The 23,119-nt window shown below is 42.6% G+C and overlaps 2 protein-coding genes across 3 annotated transcripts in view; one reads left to right on the top strand and one right to left on the bottom strand.

Moving 5' to 3' along the window:
* Window positions 1-7,539, top strand: part of LOC309569556 (heme-binding protein 1-like) — a 55,342-nt gene extending 47,803 nt beyond the window's left edge. The window contains exon 5 of the mRNA XM_082275433.1: window positions 7,283-7,539. Coding sequence (XP_082131559.1) covers window positions 7,283-7,454 — 172 coding nt within the window. The 3' untranslated portion in view covers window positions 7,455-7,539. The remainder of the gene's footprint in view (window positions 1-7,282) is intronic.
* Window positions 1-23,119, bottom strand: part of FANCM (FA complementation group M) — a 318,993-nt gene that overhangs the window by 268,352 nt on the left and 27,522 nt on the right. The window lies entirely within an intron of this gene.

The raw sequence follows: 23,119 nt of genomic DNA, 5'->3' as shown, positions 1-23,119 counted from the left end.
GAGCTGTTCTGTACACAGAATGTATACTGACCACACCCCAGAAACATTTCCTGCTTGTGTGATTGGCTCACCAATTTTCCTAGAAGTCTGTCTTAGGCTAGCCATACATGTTCAATTTTCTTGTACAATTTTCTGTTAGATTTACCAAAAACCATATAATAGGTCAAAACTAAACAACACTTTCAATTGTATCGTATTAGGCAGGCCTTTGTACTATATAGTTGAATTGTAAGAAAATTGTATAATGTATGGCCATCCTAAAGCCCCGTACACACAATCAGATTATCGAACGATCTGTCGTCCGTTTTTTGTCTGATGTGGAAAGTGAAGAGGTTATTTTCATACGAATTTTTCCGTACGACAGGATTCTACTTCAGAAGTGATGTCATGTGTTGGATTGCTTTGTACGAGTTCTTTCTCTCTGAGCATGCCTAGTCTTGCTCTTAAGATTTTTTTCTGTCTAAATCTTTACTAATGAGACGAAAATCGGACGTTGTATTACGGACGACAAAAATTTTATAGCCTGCACATCAGGATTTTGTCAGCCGAAAAGTCAGAGTTGGCTGTCGAAAGCACCATACTAACAATCCGAAAATTGGCAGATCGGTCGTCGGACGAACTTTCCCTACAGATTTTCTTATCCTGTGAAGGGCCTTTAGATACAAGTCAGATTTCTGGCATCCCCTGCAACAAAAATGTCATTTTTGGTGAGATACTCCCAATAGGAACACGTCTAAAGGGATGCAGGCCCAACAGATTTCCTCATTAGAGCCCTGCAGCTGCCACAGCTGACTCATAATTAGGAATCCACTCCCATTTGACCCACTCAGCACAGAGGAACAAACAGTGGTTTCTTCAGAATAGCAAAAAGGTAGGAATCTGTAACAAAGTAGGTTATAAACCTTGCAATGTACAGAGATCACCCAGAGGGGAATGTTTTTTTCTGAACAAAAGTGGAGTTACGCTTTAATCCTCCCCAAAACAGGCAATAGGATCCTAAAGCAAGGACATTGCAGAATTCTTACTAAGAAACATAAAACCCGTTCCTAATGGCTGCAGAAGATGAGCAGGACAAAATGATTTGGCACAAGGTTTGACTGGCTATAAGACTCCATTCACACTAATACGACTTGTCAGGCGACTTGGTCAGCCTGACAAGTTGTGCACCTTTGAGGTCCATTGTGGGGTACAGGAACGGTTCTAATAGGAGCGACACAAGTCGCTCCGACTTAGAGAAAAAGGTTCCTGTACTACTTCGGGGCGACCTGGAGCGACTTGCATAGACATTCATTTTATGAAGTCCGTGTAAGTCGTGCCTAAGTTGCGCTGCACGCGACTTCACAGGTCGCACCCCAAGTCGTACCGCTGCAGTGTGAATGTGTGTAAGGCATAATTCATGACACTATCCCAAATAGAGGGCCTGCCCAGGGAAGCAATAAAGGGGTGAAGCTGTAGTTTAATCTTATATCAAACTTATAAACTAAGTAAAACCTATTTTATACCTTATTTAATAACTAGTGTTTGTTAATGGGTCTCTGTGCTTCTCTATGAAGCACAGGTATATAAAAGCTGGTGGTAGGGGCCTGCAGAATTCTGTATATGACTGAAATAGTTTCCCTTTATCAGTACTCCTCTCCAGAGCCCTCAGCCCGGATTAAAGTAGGGGACTGGTTCTTGCAAATATTAAACTGTCTTGATGGGTGGATGTCACCCTGGAGCAGTGGGGATTCCTAAGCAGGCTGCATTAACATGCAGACCACACTAGGTAATGCCCAAAAAGTGATGCGGAACGTTCATGATTTAAAGAACTGAAATCCAATGAATAAAAAGGGTGAGCCAAGGACATTCAGACTGGGGAGGAAATGGATGGATGCTCTCCAGTCAGCAAATGAGACAGGCTCCCCCTTGCTAAAGCATCTAGGTCATACTGTAAGCAGCACACAGTAAAATCAGAGTAAGCAATTTCAATACAGAAGAACAGACTGTACAACAATGCAGGGCTGAAGATCGGCTTTAATGTGTAACAAAGATGTTTTGTCCCAACAGAACTTTTTGGGGTCTGTATGGTCAGAGTATAAAGGAAAGGATGACATTTGTACCCTGGGCACGGTTTGGGTTGCTATAAAAAGACAACATCTTTTACCTTAGACATCATTAAAACGTGGTTGTAAAGGCTAAAGGTTTACCTTAATGCATTAAGATAAAAAAAAAAAAAAAAGTTTCCTTTTTTTGGTGCAGCTTTCCACCTGCCCCCCTTGATCAATCTTGATGTACTGACTACCTATCATTTCTTGAGGACATTACAAATACACCCCCCCCCCCCCCCCCCAGATTACCCCTTTCTGTAAAGAGGACAGCCCATGGTATTTAGCAAAAAGCAGTTTTTTGTCCACAAAGGTTTGGGTAATGAAGATTCTCCCCACCCCCCTCCCCCACTAAATTCTCATATTACCAAGTTATTTCTTACACATGACATAGATAAACTTGCAATTACACCCCAAAATATAGTCTGCTACTCCTCTTGAGTATTGCGATACCACTTGTGAGTCTTTTCCACAGCCTGGCTACATACAGAGGCCCAACAGCCAAGTAGCACCATCTAAAGGCATAAAATACACATTGCATTTCCTGAGTACCTATCACATGCTTGAAGGCCCTGGGGTACCAATACAATGGAATTACCCACAAAATGACCCATGTACTTGGCATGTACATACTAAGAATGACACCCTAAAACACATTCTACTACTCGTCCCAAGTATAGCTATACCACATGTGTGAGACTTTTCCAGACTGGTCACATACATAGGCCCAACATAGGCTTCTAACACATAGCATGTACATAACAAGAATTACACCCCAAAATACATTCTCCTGAGCAAAGGGGAAAAAAAAAAAAAAGAAGGGGGGGGGGGGTGGCAAGAAGGATTACCTGTGGTTTTAGCAGGCAGGAATACGGTCCCAGCACAGGAAAAGCACTGGTCCAGATGGCCAATGGAAATGTCCAGGAATTGTCCAGGCAGCAGGCAGAGATATGCCAAAGTATTGGTTCTAGCAGTAGTTTGGGTAGCAGGCAGAGGCATGGCCAGTTCAGGTGGCAGCACTATAAGGCTTTGGGCCTTGGTCAGGTAAGACCTGAGGACAGGGGTAGAGGCTTCTCCCACTCAAATTTCTCTAAGCTTCCGAGTATCTAGACCCTAACCCAAGAAAACTCGGAGTAAAAAAATAAAAAGGATGTCTCCACTCGGAAATTCTATGCTGGAGCCCCTCACATATGCGAGACTCCTGTGCAGTCTTGAATCCCACTAATACAGTGGCAGGGCAAACGCTCAGTTCAGGAGGCAGGCAAAAAGAATATTCATTTAACAGGCTGAGCTCAATTCACGTGTAAGGCAGAAACATGGTTGGCAGAGGCATTGTCGATAAACAGTCCAGGTCATACACAGAAATAGCAGATAGTGGAAATTAGAAAAAGGTCTTTACTTCAGCAATAGTGTTGTGAAGTGTGATAAATCCGATAGCCCTCTCCAATACAGAGGCCTGGCTGGGAGGGACTTTGGGGACAGTAGTATCGGGTGTCACGGCAAATTCCTCTACTTGAACATACACAACATTTTTTGGGGGGGGTTGCGGCTTGTGTGGGTAGGAGGGAGGATTTGGGGGGGGGGGGGGGGTTAGTGCCATTCATGAAGTCTGGCTAATGTATCGGATCAAATTTGTTCAGGGTCATGGCCATGGGGATAGAGAAGGGCTGTGATAAACGGCCTCTTGAAATTTTAGATAGGATAGGGATCTTTGGGTGCACTTGGAAAAAAGAACATATGAATTGAACAGAGCTAGTTGAATCAAATAAATGGTGACTTTCTTATACCAAAACAGTGATCTCCTGGTGGCCAAGTAGGGCTGCCTCAGCTGGTTGTTCATAGCCACCAGTTCCACCAAGGTGTCATGGATTGTGGAAAGGATGTAGAGGTCTATTTTATCTCTCTACTTTAGGGAGAGTACCTCTTCATTTCGAATGCTGGCTCTGTGAGAAGCCCTTGCAATTGGACCGTGCTGTCCCAAAGGCCACAGTCTTCTTTAGGAAAAGATGGCGAAAAGTGGGAGACTTGTGTAGAAAATGGTCTACATATAGGTGGTAAACTTCTCAAACAGTGGTTCTATCAGCTGTCAGACGATTTTGCCACTTGTCCCCATATAGGTAGGGCATCAAGGGGGGTTAGCTAAATTTTAAGTTAAATTTTTTAAATCATATGTGTAACCCGTGGCTCTGTCGCATGCCTTGTAAAATTTGGCCTGTTTACTGGGGAGGTATTGCTTGATGCAAAGGTCTTCCGGAGACGTGGACTAGGGATTCATCTACACAAATATTTATAAAATCGGGGGTAAACATTTGCTTTAAACTGAAGCAGAAAAAAAAAATGGATTAGGGGCCGAATTGTGAATAATTTATCATAATCAGGATGATTTTGAGGGAGGCACTGGGAATTGTTGAAATGTAAAAACCTTATTATTTTGTAATGGGTTCTGGGCATCAAAGAGAAGTAGACTGGCATATGATGGATAGGTTGGGTAGACCAGTAGGAATGGAGTTCGTTTTTTTTTTTTTTTTTTGTCAGCCCCATTGTGAGGGTTAGTCCAAGAAATGTTTAAATTCTTCCAAGGTGAGGGGTTTCCAAACAGAAGGGCGGGCATAGGAACAATCTGGATTGCTGGCAATATGTTGAGTGGCGTACAGATTACACTGATCCACGGTGTAGTTCAGCAGATCATCCGTGAAAAATAAATGAAAATAATAAAGTGGGGTTACATTTTCTGATTGTATTTGAGGGCCTGGCTGTGCTGTAAAAGGGGGCAGTCATGGGAGGCTAGTATGGACTGTGCCTCGTGGTTGATGGGATGACCCATTATAGCATCTGGCCTATCATGTAGGAATGTTGACCTGCTTGTGCTTGCCACTGCACAAGGACTTGCAGAACTGCTGGTGGATGCCTGCCTATAATCTTGGAGTGCTGCACTGCTGGTGGATGCCACAGGATTTGTTGCGCTGCTGGTGGATGCCTGCACCTGCTCAAATCTCCTGAGCCTCTTTGTTAGGATTCTGACCGCCTCAGTTTCCATTTTAGAGCCACTGCTTTCTACTGGCTCATGCTCACTTTGAGTCTGGCGGAGAGAGTTCCCCGCTACGCTCGTCTGACATACTCTGGAGTATATGGAAAGCCTCCTCGCTGCTAAATAACTTTTTAGCCATGTGGACCAATGTGTGCAGATGATTCCTGGGACAGATGTGTGACAGATGTTGATCACTGGGATGTGGCAGATCACAGACGGATGTGGCAGATGTTCACTGGGACAGTTGTGGCAGATGATCACAGACAGGTGTGGCAGATGATCACTGTAACAGATTATTTTACTGGGACAGATGTGGGAGTTCTTTTCACTGTGTTGGGGGACACTGTTTTGAGGACACTAGCTGGGTGATCAGTGTGAAAAGGCAGTAAAAGTGCTGTAGACTCACTGATCCCCAGGCTGGCAGCACAGATCCGTTCTCCTTCTCACTGACAGGCTCTGTGTGAGGAGAAGCAGAGTCGATCGTCGTTACAACGGCTGTGTTTACATTACATGACATCATGTAATTAGGAGGGCCAATCACAGAGCTCTCCTGCCGAGCGGTGTTGCGCTGTGTCTGGGGGGACACAGGCACACAGGGATCGTGCAACTGTTTACACATCTTGGAGAACCAACCACAGATCTTCTATAGATGTAGGCTGTCTCAAATCCTCTCTCTTGATTATATCCCAGACAAACATGTTGATATCAAGGCTCTGTGAGAGCCATGCCATCACATCCAGGACTCCTTGTTCTTCTTTACGCTAAAGAGTGTTAATTATTATTATGAGGATACTGGATTTATTTAGCGCCAGTTGCATTGGCTGTATTTTTTGGGGTTGTTGTCCTGCTGCAGAATAAATTTGGGGCCAGTCACATGCCTCCCTGATGGTATGGCATGATGGAGAAGTATCTGCCTGTATTTCTCAGCATCGAGGACACCACTGATCCTGACCAAAATCGCTAACTCCTTTTTCAGAAATGCAGCATCAAACTTGCAATGAACCTCCACCATGCTTCACAGTTGCCTGCAGACACTTATGTTACCGCTTTCCACCTACAGCCCAAAATTTTAAATTTAGACTCCTCAATCCAGAGCACCTGCTGCCATTTTTCTGCACCCCAGTTCCTATGTTTTCGTGCACAGTTGAGTTGCTTAGCCTCGTTTCCACATCAGAGGTATGGCTTTTTGGCCTCAATTCTTCCATGAAGACCACTTCTGTCCAGACTTCTCTGGACAGTAGATAAGTATAGCTGGGTCCCGCTGGTTTCCACCAGTTCTGTGCTGATGGCACTGCTGTACATCTTCCTGATGTCTAAGGGAAGTAGGCATGAGGGGTCATTAGACTGCTGCATTACGTTTCCTTGGACAACCTCTGCGTCTACGGTCCTCACAACATTGCCGGTTTCTTTGTGCTTCTTCAAAAGAGCTTGAACAGCACACCTTAAAACCCAAGCCTGCTTTGAAATCTTTGCCAGAGAGAGCCCTTGCTGATGCAGTATAACTACCTTGTGTGCTTGCCATGGTGTATGACCTACGACCCAAAACATTCTTCCACAAACTCACATTAGAAGCAGAGTTTGGCTGTTCCTCACTCAGTTTTATGCCTCCTACACAGCTGTATCTTGTTAAGTTAATAACTGTTTCTACCTACATATGAAATTGAAGATCATTAGCACCAGCTTAGTATAATTGGTTAATCATACAAAATCCTTGACTTTATGCAAGTGTGCAAAGTACAAAAGTGTAAGAATTGATGCTGGTTTGAAGCCAAAGGGTAGTCACACCAAATATGGATTAGATTTAGATTTTTGTTCTGTTCACTCACTTTGCATTTTGGAAATTAATAAAAACAATTAAAATATACAGTATATTAAAGATATATTTTTTGACCGCATTCTTACTTTACAGCATTTATTCACACCTGCCTAAAAAACTTTTTCACAGTACTGTGCATATTTCATATGGCTCTACCCAGATGGGCCATGGGCCTCACTACACAGGATGAGTATTTGAAAGCTTGTGATCCTAGAGTGCATCTAGCAATCCTGTTTGGAAATCCCGAAACGCAACATGAATCATTAATTTAGCCACACGAGAATCAAACTGCCTAAAACTTATTCAGATCATCAAATACAAAAAAAATAATACTATTCAATCTTCTCTTGACAGGGAATTTGCTGGAGTCACCAATGAGGAGTCTATTATGCGAGAAATTTCCCTGATGGCAGAGCTTCTAGACTCCCCTGATCTGTGTTTGCAGGACACATTTGTAGTAGCAGGATATACAAATCCAGCAGCGGCCAACAGGAGAAATGAGATCTGGTACTTACAGAGGCCATGAGTCCTGCCAAGGTGAAATACACCTCATACTCCAGTGGAGGAGGAAGACATGAGACCCTTCAAAGACTAGCACTGAATGTATATGAAGACATCAACCCACAAACTTCAGTTTACAATGACAGGATTGGTTGTGGACTGTTCATTTTACCTTTACAATTTAATTGTACTGGGGGGACGGTTGTCAGTTGTTATATCACACTGATGGTTCCTTATTGCCCAGCTCCCTTTGCCCTTTTCCCTACTGTACCTGCTCTATTCTGGCATCAGTCCAGGTGAAGTGACCTCTCACCCTCTCGGTCAATTACGTTTCTTCAGTCCCCCTGAAAGGGTCCCATTCATTCCAGTCACCTCTGCTTTAAGCAGAGTACACTGATGTCACCTCACCATTCATTGGCAAGGTTCCGAGATCCTGCCCAGAAGCTGTTACACTTGAATTGGTTCATATTTCAATCACGATAAACTGTAAATTATTACTATAAATTGGGCAAAATATTTAACAAGTGAAAGGTTTTTTTAAACTAGCACCATCAAATCCATTACCTTTAAATACCTCTCTTGTCTCCTTACATTTGAATATGCACCTGAACTATCAGTGGGCCCAAATGAAAACATTTTAGCCATAGGGCAGTGGTCCTCAACCCTGGCCTACAGGACCCACTAACAGGCCAGATTTTAGGTATTACCTTGGGGAGATGCAGACTAGAGTACTGCAATCACTGAGCAGCAAATGATATCACCTGGGATGTATTTCAGTTATCTTGCAAATCTGGCCTGTTAGTGGGCCCTGTAGGCCAGGGTTGAGGACCACTGCCATAGGGAACTGAAAACACATGGAAAGCTATGATTATGGAAGTATTTCACCGACAACAGCAACCAAGGCAACAAGCACAATCTGTACATTTTTCAATGAGAAAATTATTACAACATCCATTACATTCTTGAAATAAAAAGCTTCACAAACCTTGGCAAATAAACTATTTGCATAAAAAATACATAAGCTGAAATTAATTTCAGCCAAAACCATTTGTCACGTAGATTCAGACCTAACGAAAACTGCAGTTATATGCAGATCTTTGCATTTCCTGTAGAAGTCAAGCCAAGCTTGGCATACTCATACATGAGCTGTCCTATTGGTCTGACTAACAATGGTAAATCAGATTAACTAGAAAGTTGAGATTCACATTCAACTTCAGCTGCCTTAGATCTTTAGATCAATTTTACAAACCCCTGCATTTTTCTTCATAAGTGCCAGTTAAATCCCCCAGGATTTATATTGGTCTATTTTAATGGAACAAGATTACCAACTATATATCCGTTTACAGATTTGTAGAGACTCTCCTGGCCTGTCTAAAGTCTAGTACACACTGGCTGGATGTTGGCCGACATCCAGCTCGTGTACATGGCAGCCGGGCAGGCTTCTGTCGAAGGCTCATGGTGGAAAAAGGTCTGCCCTCCGGCTTCCAATCAGCGCTTTCAGCCAATGGCTGGGAGCGCTGATCAAAGTCGTCTGGCGGGGGGGGCATCCCCACAGCTGTCAGTTTTATTCCGGGTTGAACAAAAAAAAAAAAAACTAGTAGCGTGTACAAAGCTTTACTCTATATCAGGGGTCTTCAAACTATGGCCCTCCAGTTGTTAAGGAACTACAATTCCCATCATGCCTAATCATGTCTGTGAATGTCAGAGTTTTACAATGCCTCCTGGGATGTGTAGTTCCGCAACAGCTGGAGGGCCGTAGTTTGAGGAACCCTGCTCTATATGACCAAAAACACATGGATACCCCTTCAAATTATTGCACTGAAATGCACAGAGACAAGTCCATAAGAACATGGAGGTTGATTTAGTAAAGGCAAATATACTGTGCAGTTGCTCCACAGCTTAGTAAATGAGGTAAAGCTTACCTTTGCAAAGAATACCCAATCACATGCAAAAAAACAAAAATAACACAGCCTTTTTGCTTGCACATGATTGGATGATAGACATCAGCAGAGATTCCGCTCCTTTACCATTATCTATTCTACTTGCAGTGCACAGTATATTTTCCTTTATTAAATCAAACCCCATGGCTTGATAAGTATGTGTATAGAAAATTGAGTGATTGCACAGAGTCATGACTTCAAGCCTATTAATTAGAAAGCCAATTGAAAGCCAGGTCTTTGTCCCATTGGTACCCAACCTCAAAAAACACCCTTTTAGGCAAACCTTTCAGGAGACAACAAAAAATGTAGTATAAAGCGTTCCTAAAAGAGTGGAGGCTGTTATAGCTTCCAAGGAATAGGCATTCCATATTAATGCCCATGATCTTGGAATAGGATGTCGAGCAAGCTCACAGATGTGCTGGTCAGCTGTCGAACGGCCATATGGTCTACACTATCATGTTTGACTATGTTAGACCTTGATGACGAAGTTCTGTGGATAAGGTTTCTAAAATTTTTTGTGAGGAAATTGGTCATCATGGAAAGACATTTTTTTACCTGTTGACATGAAAACATAAATAGGGTTTCCCACTAAGTGGAAAATCCCTTTAAATACAGATTTAACAAGGGTCAAAATGTGCTTCTTGTCAGAAACAGACCTCACCTAAAAACAGAAATTGTAGGATTAAATCTACGCTTTGTCTGTGTGAAAGGGGTTAAAAGTTTAACCCAATATAGCCAGTAGACTTGGCTTATAAGTGAGAAAAAACAAACTGTTTGAGGGTGGTAGAAGACTTTAGACAGGAGTGGCGCTGATCCAGCCTCTACCCATTGGGGGACCGTGGGCAAAAGGAAGTGGCTGTAAAGAAAAAGACGTAAAGCACATGACCCTAATGATCGGTGTTGGAAGAGAACACTGTGTTGCAACTAGCAAATACATTTTTCCTTATGTAAAAATGAAGAGTAGAATCTAAGGACAAATCTTATGGGACAAGACATATACAGCTAGAACCATTTACTCCTTCAAAACCTTTGATAAATATATCTAAAAAAATAATAAATTGCAAAAAACAAAGGTGCAAAAGGTAAAAAAACCCTGTGTTATATAGTTACATGTACAGCTATAAGTGTGTACTCTTCTTACTAACTGCATGACCTAAACAGCCTGATATATGGTAATAAAAAAAAATAAGTATCCTGTTCCCTTAAAGCAGGTGTCTCCAAATTATGGCCCTCCAGTTGTTCAGGAACTACAATTCCCATCATGCCTAGTCACGTCTGTGAAGGTCAGAGATTTACAATGCCTCGTGGGATGTGTATTTCCACAACATCCCACGAGGCATTGTAGTTTGGAAATCCCTGCCTTGAAGCATGTTCTACAGCACAGTGCTTGTGCTGTGTAATTTGGCCCCCTGTTTCACCTGGCTGATCCCACCTTGTTCTGCCTCCCCCCTGTAAACTGACCATGGTATATCATGGCTGCTCAGCCCTGACACCGTGGTTATCCGCAGCTCTGCTCTCCTGTGCCCCCCCCCCCTTCCTGCCTGTCAACTCTGTCCACTCCACAATCCTCCCCTCCTGCTGCTCTCATATCTATAGTATAAGCATGCCCTCCCCTCTGTTATAAAATGCTATGCGTCTCTGTGCTGTAAAAAATAGATGCAGATTTTACCATATATCAGAGTCTCCAGGCGCTCATGGAACTCCTCAGCTCTCTCCTTCCTGGCTCGGCCCCGCCCCCTATAGCTAGTAGTCGGGCAGAGGAGAGAGCTGAGGAGTCACGTGAGCGCCCAGGGAGGCTCGGATATAAAAAAGGTAGAATCCCCATTTTTTTAATACAGCACAGGCACATAGGCACATATCGTTATAAAACAGAGAGGATGACATGATCATAGTATAGTGGATTTAAAACCATTCAAAATCAAATTAATGGGGTCATTTTGACAGAATTTTACATACATAGTAAATACAACCGGTGTGACTGCAGCCTCATACAATACAGCATACTATATAAACAGTGGTTAATTTATGCTGAATAAGGGTTTTTAAGCCTTTACAGATGTAAGGTACATGAAGTGGGTGGGGGCTTGTTAAGACAGACCCCAGGCAATGATTAGTAGCTAGCTGCTTCTTCAGGAACTTTGACTTCTAGTCCTGTGCTGATATAAATACTGCCAGAGACTAAAGTCACTAAAGCTGATGCGGCTCGCTTGCATGTGCAAAGTTGGGGGTATACACATGCACAGATGTGCCGCAGGGCTCTGCCAGGGCCTGAAAGCTGGGCAGAGCCCTTCAGCACATGTAGCAAGAGAGGTAACCACCAATAAGTTATTAAATTGATTTGTAGCAGGAGATTAAAATCTGTTCACTATAGCCTGAAAGCTGCCCACAAGCTTAACCGGGCAGTCATCTGTGCTGGCAACAAGGGATAATAACTCATCAAGGTTTCTATAGTGAGAGCTATGGAAGCATGGCAGCTAAGACAAACGAACTCTAGAACAAAAAAAAAAAAAAAAAAAACACTCAACTTTGTCAAACAGATGGACCAATGTTTTAACCAAGTGCTACACTTTGGGCAGCTAATCGTATCTCCCACTTCTCGTGAAATATGTACAAACAAGCTAAGTCTTTAGATTTAGGCAAATTTTACTTCCCAGCATGCCCAGTTCAGGTGCAGTTAATGTGCTAGGATAACCCACCTACCTCTAAATCATCATATGTGGCCACAGAGAATTAAGACTGCCTGGGCATACACATTGAGGTAATGCCAGAGAAAGCCATTACTTATTTCTAGATCAGCCTGGAACTTGGAGCAATTATTTTAAAAGATGCCAGAACTGGTGCGATGCGCCAAGAGGTCAAAACTGTTTGCATCTGAGACCTATACAGTTTACCATTGTAGTTTAGGTCTACAGCAAAACAGCAAAGTATTACTTAAAGCCTATTCCAATCACCATACACTTACAAAAAAATGTATGGGGTGCGTCTACACTACTACAAGCCACTGCCTCATTTATATAAGATATTAAAAAAAATTGTGCTAAATAAGTATATTTTAGTATCTATGTCTAATGAAATTATATTTGAATAAATTTGTGGATATTGCTTTATTTCAAAACAAAAATGATTTCTGTGCTTCAGCTAGAACGATTCTTTGTACTGTGAGAGTTTAATAAGTTTCTGCAAATCAAAATGATTTGTGTTAAAACAATTTAATATTCCATAAACGTGAGTTTAAAGCCAAATACTTTTTGTGTTTTCTGTAGCACTGCCCAAAAACATTAAATGACCTATGTTGCGGTACTTACCATGGCAGAACTGATGTATTGGAGCTTGAGAGAGTACAGAGAAGGGCAACAAAACTTATTAGGAGGTTAGAGGACCTTAATTATGAAGAGCGTTTAGAAGCACTAGATTTATTCTCCCTGGAGAAGAGACGCGTGAGAGGGGACACGATAGCGATTTACAAATACCTCAACGGTGATCAGAGCATAGAAAAAAAAACTATTCAGTCGCGAGGAATGCATGAGGACACGAGGTCATTCAATGCGTTTAGAGGAGAAGAGATTTAGCCTCAGGCTACGCAGGGGGTTCTTTACTGTAATGGCTACAAGACTGTGGAATTCCCTGCCACACCTTACCACTTTCATAATGGAAACACTCAAAATAGTGTACCGTACCGAACTGACCCGAACCGATCCGCTCAGTGAAAACGAGTGCTCTTAATTGAGACGAGTACACACTATTAAAAAACGTTATGAGCACAACTGTATGTACTGTGAGTTCCAAGTTTACATATGTTGGCAGAATTTATGATTTCTTGGTCATTTTTCAGAGAATATGAATGATAACACAAACTTTTCATTCACTTATGGTTAGTGTTTTGCTGAAGCCAATTATCAACTATGTTTACTCTTTTTAAATCATAATGACAACAGAAACTACCCAAAATGACCCTGATCAAAAAAGTTTACATACCCCAGTTCTTAATACGGTGTATTGCACTCTTTAACATCAATGACAGCTTGAAGTCTTTTGTGGTATTTGTGAATGAGGCTCTTTATCTTCTCAGATGGTAAAGCTGCCCATTCTTCCTGGCAAAAAGCCTCCAGTTCCTGTAAATTCTTGGGCTGTCTCGCATGAACTGCACGTTTCAGATCTCCCCAGAGTGGCTCAATGATATTGAGGTCAGGAGACAGAGATGGCCACTCCAGAACTTTCACTTTATTCTGCTGTAGCCAATGACAGGTCAACTTGGCCTTGTGTTTAGGATCATTGTCATGTTGGAATGTCCAAGTACGTCCCATGCGCAGCTTCAGGGTTGATGAATGCAAATTTTCCTCCGGTATTTTTTGATAACATACTGCATTCATCTTGCCATCAATTCTGACCAAATTTCCTGTGCCTTTGTAGCTCACACATCCCCAAAACGTCAGTGATCCACCTCCGTGTTTCACAGTAGGAATGGTGTACCTTTCATCATAGGCCTTGTTGACTCCTCTCCAAATGTAACGTTTATGGTTGTGGCCAAAAAGCTTAATTTTGGTCTCATCACTCCAAATGACTGTGCCAGAATGTTTGAGTGTGAGAATGTCTCTGTGCAGTTTGGCGTATTGTAAGCAGGATACTTTGTGGCATTTGCGTAGTAATGGCTTTCTTCTGGCGACTTGACCATGCAGCCCATCTTTCTTCAAGTGCCTCCTTATTGTGCATCTTGAAACAGCCACACCACATGTTTTCAGAGAGTCCTGTATTTCATCTGAAGTTAGTTGTGGTTTTTTCTTTGCATCCCGAACAAATTTTCCTGGCAGTTGTGGCTGAAATTTTAGTTGGTCTACCTGACCGTGGTTTGGTTTCAACAGAACCCCTCATTTTCCACTTCTTGATTAGAGTTTGAACACTGCTGATTGGCATTCTCAATTCCTTGGATATCTTTTTATATCCCTTTCCTGTTTTATACAGTTCAACTACCTTTTCCCACAGATCCTTTGACAATTCTTTTGCTTTCTCTATGACTCAGAATCCAGAAACGTCAGTGCAGCACTGGATGAAAGATGTAAGGGTCTGTCAAGAGTCCAGAAACTCATTGACATTTTGTACACACTCTAATTACAAGCAAACAGATCACAGGTGAGGATGGTTCCCTTTAATAGCCATTCAAACCCCTGTGTGCCAACTTGTGTGCATGTTATCAGGCCAAAATCACCAGGGTATGTAAACTTCAAGGTCATTTGGGTAGTTTCTGTTGTCATTATGAGTTAAAAAAAAGAGTAAACACAGTTGATTGATAATAAATGGCTTCAGCAAAACACTAACCATGAGTGAAAGAAAAGTTTTTGTGTTATCATTCGTATTCTCTGAAAAATGGCCAAGAAATCATAAATTCTGCAAGGGTATGTAAACTTATGAGCACAACTGTATCTGGCCATATGCAAAATAATCTACATCCCGGTCCACTGATGATAGCAAATCAGGGCCACTGGAGGTGCTCACAGGGTTGGAGGAGAAGTTCCGGAACCCTGTTGGTACAGAGCGGAAGGGATGTTAACTTGGGGGCGGACCACCTCTACATCTCCTTCCAGTCCAGTGCGCACCTCCATGCGGCCCCGATTTGCTACGATTGGCAGATCAGGACACCTATGTAGATTATTTTGCATGTGGCCAGATATGTACTGTAAATTCTAACATTTTTAAACTGCCCCCTAGATGGCGCTTTAATCCCTTTTAAATATATATATATATATATATATATATATATATATATATATATATATATATACACACACACACACACACACACACACACACACAGGAGCTGTGGGGAAATCTAATGTCATTCGGACAAACTGCACCGCATGCTTGTTCACATTGCATACGATTCTTTGCAGTACGATTTAAGCCCATTGATTTTGTATTGGTGCAAATTGCATCGCAGAAGGATCAGCTTCAGAACCGGGAGCATTTGGGAGAGTACCGATACTCGCTCAAATGCTTGGCATCGGCACTGACACTGATATCTGTGCATCCCTAATTATATATTGTGCGCAACGAATATACCTGGGGATCCTGGCAGTCCCCATTCTTTAAGATTGCATAATCGCCACAGCAAGCACAGAAGCAGGCGTGGCCACAACGTTTTCCTGGAATTTCTGCTGAGAGATACCGGCATGGTGTCCATCATTATGGGGTGTCGCTATCTCCGGCATGGTGTGCATCAATATGGGGTGTCGCTATCTCCTCCTGTAGTCAGTTTAGCTGCCATGTCCCCCGCCCCTAGCCTATTTAGCCACGAGACCAGTCACACTGCACAAGAACAGAGCAGCACTGACCTGCCATTATAACAGGGAGATCTTGCATATGTGCAAAGGACAGAAATGTATGCAGGTTTACTACACCGATATGGAAGAAATCAACAAATAACATCAAGATTCATGTAGGATTACACAAAAGTTATTGTATTTAGACCCTGCCAAGCAAAAGTTTGTGAATGCATTAAGATAGGAGGGCAAATATAATGAATTTACAAGAATACTTGGCTCCATCTAGTGGAAAAATATGTTAGTTTATGTTTTAAATCAATATTTAGCCTATTTAAAATTAGGACAAATGCACATACCCTTTCACTGGGCGAATGGCAATGCTAATTCTTTATAAATTAGCCCCTGAATGTACCCCCATTTATTACCCATAGCCTTATATCAGAAAACAGAGTTCATTCAAGTCCTCTCACACGCTGCTGAAGAAAGACACTCCCTGCTACATACACCGATATAGGGTCGTTATTAAAAAAAAAAAAAAAAAAAGTCTGGCACGTACGCTTGTCTCTTTTTACATTGAATTATTATTTTTTCATTAAGCTGGATTTTCGTAATGCCTTGTTCTCTGTAGTTTAGGGTGCGTCTGCAGACAGCTATAACCCAGAAGCTAGAATGCTTGGTCTTCCCTAGTCACAGAGCTGTTGCCTGGAGCTCCAGGTTGCACAATGTAACTATTAACATCAATCTTCTCAAAGGAGGCAACAAAATGTTTGTTCCACCCCTTCTCCCATGCAATCAAAAACAGTAGTCTGTATTTTTTTTTTTTTTGGAAGAACTAATAAGTCTGAAGGGTCTAATTTACCAAGGTCAAGCTATACCTAGTATTAGTTAAACTGGTAATAGACGGGGAATTTTTTTTTCCTGCAACCAAGGGGTTGCAGGAAAGAAATTCACAAAATTTCCCCATTAACACAGGCAGTTTTGATGTGGGAACCCCTCCTGCCAAGCAATTGTCTTCTCCCGGCAGTGACGGGCAGTGGAAGCTGCGAATACCGGTAGTGGCTATAGCAGAGAATCTGGCAGGCTGGTTATACCAAAGTTGATTAATCAATCCACTTGTTACATTAAGCCTGCCTATTAATGGTTAGAATCTCCGCTGGTTCCTGCTGAAGATTCAAACCGTCCATGGCTGGCCTAATGCCTCGTACACACGCATCGATAGTTGGCCGTGAATTTTCGGCCAACATCCGATCGGGCGATTTTCGGCTTGTTAGTATGATGCTTTCGACAACCAACTCCGACTTTTCGGCCAAACAAAATCTGGTGTGCATGCTATAAAATTTTTGTTGGCCGTCAACAGAACGGCCGATTTTGCATCAGTCAGTACAGATTTCGGCCAACAAAAATCAGATGAGCAAGACTGGGCATGCTCAGAGAAGAAAAAAACACACGGAAAGTAAACCAACACATGACATCACTTCTGAAGTTGGTTGTTGTTGGCCGAGAAAATTTGTGTGCAGTCTAGAGCACATTTCAACCAACACAACAACACTGGACAAAAGTCGGACGATCGGACGATCGAGAATCGTTGCATGTGTAGGAGGCTTTAGTCACATTTACCTGGCCTTGTTCTGTAATGCTTGTAAGATCATTCCTAATGAACTGAAGAAGTGGATTGGAGAAACTGCGAGACATTTTCAACATTACTGATGTCCAGGTGACGTCAGACAACTACAATTGGCTACACTGATAAGTCACTTTCATTTTCTAAAATACCAAAACTAGGATTCTGCAACATATCCAATAGCAAAGCCCAACTAACGCATACATTTAAAGCCTTAAGACATATTCCAAAATAGCTTAAAAGGGTAACTCCACTTTAGTGGGGAAACAAATAGCAAATAAAAGAAAAAAAAAAGACAATATAGCGTATACAATTGTGACACACATCCTTTTGTAATTGAATGTTATTAAAAAATACCTTTCCTTTTCAATCTGCAGCTGTTGTCAAATGCAATGCAATATGGCTACCTGGAGCTGTTCTGTACACAGAATGTATACTGACCACACCCCCAGAAACATTATTTCCTGCTTGTGTGATTGGCTCACCAATTTTCCCAGAAGTCTGAACTAAGATACAAGTCAGATTTCTGGTATCCCGTGCAACAAAAATGTCATTTTTGGTGAGATACTCCCAATAGGAACACATCTAAAAGGAATGCATGCCCAGCAGATTTCCTCATTAGTGCCCTGCAGCTGCCACAGCGGATAGATAATTAAGAAACCATTCCCATTAGACCCATGTAATGTAAATAGATCACCCAGAGGGGAAGTTTCTTACCTCAACAAAAGTGGAGTTGCGCTTTAACTGCATGTGAAAAAGTAGTGAAATTGCTCCCCAGAAGCAGCCTAAAGTCTAAAGCCCCGTACACACGTACCGATTGTCGGCCGTAAATATTCGGCCAACGTCCGATCGGCCGATTGTCGGCTTGTTAGTATGATGATTCCGACAACCGACTGCGACTTTTCAGCCGAAACAAAATCTGGCGTGCATGCTATAAAATTTTTGTTGGCCGTCACCAGAACGGCCGATTGTTCATCAGTCAGTACAGATTTCGGCCGACAACAGTCAGATGAGCAAGACTGGGCATGCTCAGAGAAGAAAAAACACAGGGAAAGTCAACCATCACATGACATCACTTCTGAAGTTCGTTTCTGTCGGCCAACAAAAGTCCAGTGCAAGTCTAGAGCACATTTCAACCAACAAACAACACTGGACAAAAGACGGCCGATCGTTCGGCCGACAATCGGTGCGTGTGTATGGGGCTTAAGCCCTCATTCACATTGTCCTCCATATTTTTTAAAGCAGTGGTGTCACACCTTTTGAACTCCCTGACCCATATAGGAGGAAGAGGAGTTGTCTTAGGCTGCAATTTCTCAGGCACAACAGCCCATTCACTTGAATAGGCTACTGTGCCAGCGTTTTATGCAGGAAAAATGGTCCTGCAACATTTTTGAAGTGCAGTGGCCAGGAAAAGCGCACCATGCAATTTCCCAGCGGTTTCCGCTCCTGAGAGCACGTTGCATTTTAAGATGCTTGGGGTGCCGTTAAGAATGACTGATAGGATCACAGATCTGTCAGAGCAGTGAGTTTTGGCTGCGGGTGGTTTTGGGAACAGCTGTGATTCCCGCATCTGCAACCCCCCGCCTAAAATTCCCCAAGAGTGTGTAAAATCCGTTAATGTCCATTATGGATATTCACAGACAGATGTAAAAATCATGGATTTTACAAACGGTCATTGAATTTAATGACAGTTGGCAACCCTGGTATGTGCTATTTGGGCAGGGAGAAGGGAGGTTGTGGGCAGCAGCACAACTAAAATCTGGGGACGAGCAGCCCACCCCAGCACCCCCTGATACAGCCAAGTGGCATTTACTTGCCAGGGATGGAATCCCTTCACTCACTGTTCCTGAAACTGCACCTCCAGCATTCCTTTAGCTGTGCCTGTTCCTGCATTCTCTGTGCTGCCGTGGCCTCTGTGCATAGCATACCCTGCATTCCTCCATACGTGTCAGCCACCATGGTTTCTATTCTTTGACTGCATTCCTCCAGACAAGCAGGCCGCAAGTTGGACAACACTGGTTTAAATTGAATCCCGACTCAAAATTTTGTATTACTTTAAACCATTTTGGCCAAATTGGCCCAAACAAATGTTATCCTTCACTAAGAAATGCAGCCACAGTCAGCGCTGTATAATCTGTATATAGCATCGGGTGTTCTGGTAATGGTAAAGGGACTTCCCATCTGTGGTCGACAAAATTGTGTAGGGTTGAGAGCTTTTCAGCCATACACAGGAAGCCTTGTATTTATTTTATCAAGTAATACAAGGCTTCCTCTGATTGGCTGAGGTGGAGATCAAGACGTCATCCACCCAAATCTTCACCTCAGCCAATCAGAGAAAGCCTTGCATTTATTGGTAACAAGTACAAGGCTTCCTGTGAATGGCTGAAAAGCGCTCATATGAGACATAAAATTTAAAGTGGAGTGCCACCCAAAAGTGGAACTTCCGTTTTAGGTAGTAATAACCCCCTGACATGACACATTTGGCATGTAATTTTTTTGGGGGGGGGGGGGGGGGGGAGGGGGTACCTTGTTTTGACAGGTACCCGCTCCCACTTCCGCTCAGAGCGCCGCGGCGCCCTGAACGGAAGTTCTCCTCTCCCCCTCCCTCCCTGCAATCTTCTGGGACATGTCAGAGGTCCCAGAAGATTGCCGGCCAATCAAGACGCCCAACGCAACTTGCGCATGCGCAGTGCGTACCCGGCTGTGAAGCCGCAAACTGTCACAGCCGGGTGCCCACAGCAGTGATGCCGGCGCCGCCGAGACCAGAGGGAAGAGGATCGAGGCTTTGGGGCGGCCGCATCGCTAGACCGTGGGATAGGTGAGTGAAAAGGCTGGAACTCCGCTTTAATTATTTGGCCTAAACACCAAACTATATATCTAGCAGAGATCCATTACAGCTCACCATCCAAATAACACCATTCCTACAGTAAAGCATAGGAAGTGATAATATCCAGTTATGGGGGTGTTTCCATTAAATTCTTGAGGAAATCCTGCTGCCTATGCCAGAAAGTTGTCAATGGGGAGAAGGTTTACCTTCCAACATGACAATGACCCAAAGCACAGAGCAAACATAACCACACAGTGGTTGAAGGATAAAATGTGAATGTCCTTGCATGGCCTAGTCAGAGCCCAGACTTATACTCCATTGAAAACCTGTGAAATAACTTGAAGGCTGCACTCCACAAAAGGGCACCATCAAAATTTAACTAAACTTGAGCAGTTCTGCAAAGAAGAGTGTTCAAAGTCTAGATGTACAAAGTTAGTAGAGACAAATCCCAACAGACTAAAGGCTGGAATTAAAACAAAATGTGGCCCAACAAAAAACTGACATAAGGAGGGTGTGATCCTTTTTACAACTTTTTACTTCCTTTTTTTCCCTGACGTGTTGGTGTTTTATCTTTCCCTTGGATGTTATAAGTTGCACTAGTAAAAACAGCTGGATAAAAAACAAAAACTGCGTCTGTCTTCATTTTAGGCTGCGAAGCAACATGTGATTATTTTAAAAGGGGAGTAATTATTTTCTATATCCACTCTAAGTTTGCCAACATACAGTAAACATCACTCAGAGGGGATGGTTTTTATCCCAACAAAATTTAGGGCATTTGCTTTGCCCATTTTAAGTATTAGCCACCCCAACCCTTTGATACTCCTCTATCACCCACATTGACAACCTCAGTTCATACCCAGATGTTCCGCATATGGAATAGCATGGGACCTCCTAGGATTAAGTGCTTGGACCAGAGTGGCTAATTGTCAAGCCCTAAAATCATCATGTGGAATGTATAGAAAATAGAAATGGATAAGCGCACATCGAAATTATAACACCAACTTCTTTACTGTGTAAAAGAGAGAAATGCTCCATGGAAAAGCCTGTAAACACGTTTCACGTCACTAGGCGCTTACTCATAACCAAATGCTATAAGCAAGCAGCCATTGGCATGCGACGCTGTGATGTCTGATGTTTTAATACAAGAAGCTGAAGTTTTATATGTTCGGTGTGTGGTTATCCACTTCCATTTTCCCTGCATGGGGGGGGTTATTGGCACCTTAGGCGATTAGGGACACAAGAGGGATGGACTGACCTGGAGCAGGGTTTACACTTAATTAGTAAAGTGGATGCCCAGGACGTAACGCGTATGGCGATTGCAGCCTGCTCTTTGATGTCACCCCACGGCCATCCTGAGTTACATAGCGGCAAGCCGATGTGATTAAACAAGCCTTTACCGCTAGCATGGCTAAGTGCCATTTATGTGAGAGCATATCGGTTTACTTTTTATTGGAAGCTGGTTTATATTCTATTTGGATATATCACGATCATGTATTTGCACCAGTGAAGCGAGGCGTTAAGCAAAGACAACGGAATACAGATCTGAACACATTCATATTAGGGAACAGCTTGCTAGGACTCACTGGTAAAACAGGGGTCTTTGCATGAGGCAAGTAGCCAGTGAGCACTGGTGGAGGATTGCACAGGCACTTTATGTACAGTTGGTTTACTTTAATCACTTTGTCATGCACGGAGGTGGAAGAGCATTATTTATAAACTATTTAACCAGCTCAGCTCTTTGGGGCGTACTATGTACGTCCAAAGAGTGAACCTTTGATCACAGGCTGGTGGCTGCAATAGCAGTCATCAGCCTGTGCGTGTTTTGTAAAACCGGCTTTAAAGTTAAGGTGATCCGGAAGCTCCATAGTTCCTCCCGCCCACGGCCCACCCTCCTCCCTTGGTTCTCAGGCTGTCCAGTGCTTACCGACACCCGGGAACACATCCACCGGGGGAAAGGGGAAGAGAGGCTGCAGTGACACCGAGGCAAATCCATGCCTCAATCAACCTGCAACCAATGAAACACTTCCTGGCCAGTACAGCCGGGGACACATCTAACCAAGCAGATCTGTGCTTGGTTAGATGGTGTGAAGGACAGGGGAGATATTGGAGTCAATTAGACCACTAATGTCTCCAAAAAGTACCTGTCACCTGCATAGGGGTTTATTAACCCCTCATTAAGGCAATAATGTAAAAAAAAAATACCCATTGCCCCGCACAACCTGTGCAAACGCAAGCCCAGGGTGCGTACATGTATGTAAACCACGGACGCACCACACATGACATATCGTCGCTAACTTCAAAGTGAGAACAATAATTCTAGCATAAGAGCTTCTAGTTAACTCTAAATTGATGAGCTATAACAGCTTTTAAAAGCGTCACCTATGGTGATTTTTTTGGCGATATTGCGGGCACAATTTTAAAACATGGAATGTTAGGTATCTATTTACTCGATGAAACCTCAAATTTTATATTTTAACCAAAAATGGGTATTCTATGGTGTAATTTTGAACTAAAATTCATTATATTTTATTATAATTATTAATTTTATATTATAATTTTCAATATATTTCATCTTTAACCACTTCTGGACGGAAAGGTTTTCCCCCTTAATGTATCTTTGCAATACAGCATTACTTTAACTGACAATTGCGTGGTCGTGCGATGCTGTAACCAAATAAAATTGATGTCCTTTTTTTCCCCACAAATAGAGCTTCCTTTGGTCGTATTTGATCACCTCTGATTTTTAATTTTTTTTGCACTATAAACAAAAGAAGACCAACAATTTTTTCAACAATTTAGGCCAATATGTATTCTGCTACATATTTTGGTAAAAAAAAAAAAAAAAAACACAAAAAAATCGGACCCTGATACTTTTGACACTTTTTGGGGACCAGTGACAGCAATACTGTGATTAATGCTTAAAAAAAAAAAAAATAATGTACTGTCACTGCACTAATGACACTGGCAGGGAAGGGTTTAACTTCAGGGGTGATAAAAGGTTAAATGTGCCCCTAGGGGGTGCACAAGATCTTTATCTTTTCCCCT

The sequence above is a fragment of the Pelophylax lessonae genome (genome assembly GCF_965119305.1).
Source record: "Pelophylax lessonae genome assembly, chromosome: 13".
In the NCBI taxonomy this organism is placed as follows: domain Eukaryota; kingdom Metazoa; phylum Chordata; class Amphibia; order Anura; family Ranidae; genus Pelophylax; species Pelophylax lessonae.
Note: the sequence above shows the minus strand (reverse complement) of the source record. Positions and strands in the feature narration are given on the sequence as shown.